General features: G+C 51.6%; 1 protein-coding gene across 1 annotated transcript; it reads right to left on the bottom strand.

Annotated features, from left to right (window-relative positions):
- Positions 1 to 410: 410 nt before the first annotated feature.
- Positions 411 to 1409, bottom strand: LOC116023449. The gene is made up of 2 exons (XM_031264451.1): positions 1224 to 1409; positions 411 to 1136 (listed from the first exon to the last, which is right to left on the bottom strand). Exons 1-2 carry the CDS (start codon positions 1407 to 1409, stop codon positions 411 to 413), a joined length of 912 nt encoding a protein of 303 aa, XP_031120311.1.
- Between the last annotated feature and the right edge of the window lie 1276 nt (positions 1410 to 2685).

Here is a 2685-nt window from a genome sequence, read left to right as displayed (position 1 = left end):
CGTCCAAGTATGGCGTTGTGAACACACTTCAATTTCACTACCACAAAGTCCATGGTAGTCTTCAATATGTTCGGTTGGCTGCCCAACTCCACGTCCAAGCGGATGACTCCCTCTGCTTCTATGGAGTCGCCCGTGAAACCAGACAGCGGGGTCCGAATGGGGGTTAACCGATCGGTGGACAAACCCAATTGTGTAAAGACATCAAAGTATAAAATGTTCACCGAGCTCCCTGTGTCAACCAGCACCCGCTGGACATCCGTTCCGCTGACATCTAGTGTGATGACGAGCGGGTCATTTTGGGCTTCCCCATGGAGTGGTAGATCATCGTCAGTGAAAGATATTGGCTCTATACGCTTCTTCTTCTCTCGGGGTTCCGAGTGGATCATCCCAACGTATAAGTTCCTCGCCCACTACTTCCTTTGGTGCGAAGAATCACCTCCTTCAGGGCCCCCGTAGATGACGTGGATCACTGGTTTTTTTCCGACCGCCTTCTCGTCAGCTGACCCGGGTGGGACGAATGCCTTGTTGTTCTTTTCGGGATTCCTTTTCCACACATTCATCTCCGTTTTTCCTTTGTTTCTATCCCCCTTCATCACAAATTGCCCCAACTCTCCATTCTGAATGAGTTGTTCAATGAGCATGCGCAAGGCCATGCACTCCGAAGTATTGTGTCCCTTGACTCTGCGCAAGGCCATGCACTCCGAAGTATTGTGTCCCTTGACTCTGTGGAAGGCCATGCACTCCGAAGTATTGTGTCCCTTGACTCTGTGGAAAGCACAATACTTGCTCTTGTCCTCCCCCTCAGGTACCGGCTCCGGCGGGTGGATCAGGTTGCATTGCTCGGCAAACTGCAAAACTTCCACCAGGGGTCTGTTCAACGGAGTGAAACGTGGTACGTCATCTGGTCGATTGTGTTGTTTGACGTGTTTGAACGGTGGTTTATTTTTCCTTTGATCATGGCCTCTGTCCCGATTGGCCGGCTGCTCATCACGTCTCTTTGCCATGTTGGCTTCGGTGGCGTCTGCATGATGTTTAGCTCTGGTGATGGCCTTCTCATAGGTTCGGGGGGGATTAACTATGAGGTCGTAGTAGAGCGCCCCAGAACACAGTGATGCAAGGAAGGCTTGGATTGCCACCTAGTCCTCCATTGGTTCAACCTCATCAACCTCACGTTCCCATCTGAATAAGAAAGTAGGCAACGGTTCTCCCACAGCTTGATTTACCTTGTTCAGGCAAGTGTAAGATTTCTTTCTCGATTTACTTGCAGCGAAGCGCTTTACGAACTTATCGGCCAGCTGGTCGAAATTTCTGATCGACCCCCGCTCTAAATCCTTGAACCATTCGGCCGCCTTACCGACTAAGGTAGCGAAGAAAGCTCTGCAAATGACCGCATCGCTTACTCCCAACATTTCAGCATGTTGCCGTAATACATGTCGATATGCTCTTGCGGGTCGTACCGCCCGGAATAAGTGTGGGCCAACGGGATCTAGAGGTCCTGCGGGTAGTGGGCATTCATGATGTCGTCCGTAAAGGGGGTGGCAATTAGCGGGCATGATGGTTCTTTTCTCGCGCCGACTTTCTCGCGAAGTTCTTGTTGCAAACGATCTATTCTTTCCTGCATCCTAGCCATTTGGCGGCGGGGACTATCTTCTTCATCGGGTCGCCTCTCTTCCCTAGCCGGTTGATCGTCTACTCGACTGGTCCGCCGATCACGTACTCGACCGACCGATCGTGCCCTTCTATTAGCTGAACGGGCGCCCCCATATTGTGCACTTCCAGTGCTGCTTTCCTCCACAGTCCTTCGGGACCTTTGTCTCGCGTGTTCATTGTCATTCTGAGGCCCCAACCGAGATCTAACACTATTCCGGATGCGATCAAAAGCGCTCCTATGTTGGATGGGATCATACCGACATCCCTCTCGATCGGACCTCCGTGTGCGATCTGTAGATTAGACTTCCTCCAAGTTACGATCTTGAGGTTGGGGGTGCGACTGTTGCCTCTGGGAAGGTTGGGGCACCTGTTGTTCCACAGCGGGGATTTGAGGAATTGCCATCATTTGGGGAGTGAGTGATACGACATAGTATCTAGGAGTTCCCGGCCACGTTTGGTACATCGGAGTCAATCCTTGTTGTGGAGTTCCTTGCAACGGGTTTCCCCCAAGTGCACCTGGTGTTGGAGTCAGCATTTGGCCCGCTGGGGGCAGCATGGCATATGTTACTGGAATTTGAAAACTCGTTTGCCCAGCATGTCCGCCTACATTCGGGTTGACCGGTTGGGTAGGTCGTGCATCTTGCCTTTGGTTGGATGTCAGCTCGTTCATTAGGCTCCTAGATCGATCCAACTGGCGACGTAGATCATCTTCTAGGAGTGTTTCAATCACATTGTCAGGGTGAGGCCCAACCTGCCGGGTTGGACTCCCCCTACGCGCATGACTTTGGCTCAAACTTTTCCTGTTGTTCGTCATTTTGAGGACAATAGAGGGTTGTGAGAAGAAAGAAAAATAACGGGATAGACGAAGTGACCTGTCCAGTCCCCACAGACGGCGCCAATGATAGCGTTAATGTAAACGGGGTCTACGATTACGCTACGGATACGTGTGTTATGGGTGGTGAAGGATGTCGCTCGGTGGGTCTACCGGTCGACAAATGAGCGGTTCGAAGCTATATCGCTCTACGAGTGACGAAC

The sequence above is a fragment of the Ipomoea triloba genome, chromosome 6, assembly GCF_003576645.1.
Source record: "Ipomoea triloba cultivar NCNSP0323 chromosome 6, ASM357664v1".
In the NCBI taxonomy this organism is placed as follows: domain Eukaryota; kingdom Viridiplantae; phylum Streptophyta; class Magnoliopsida; order Solanales; family Convolvulaceae; genus Ipomoea; species Ipomoea triloba.
The sequence above is the reverse complement of the archived record's forward strand: the minus strand, read 5'-3'. Positions and strand labels throughout refer to the sequence as shown.

Bases quoted from the DNA above. Each gene is read 5' to 3' on its own strand.
- LOC116023449 (XM_031264451.1), bottom strand. From the start codon at position 1,409: ATGTTGGGAGTAAGCGATGCGGTCATTTGCAGAGCTTTCTTCGCTACC. The intron at 1,137-1,223 runs GTAAATCAAGCT...ATGGAGGACTAG, and splicing joins CTTACACTTGCCTGAACAAG to GTGGCAATCCAAGCCTTCCT.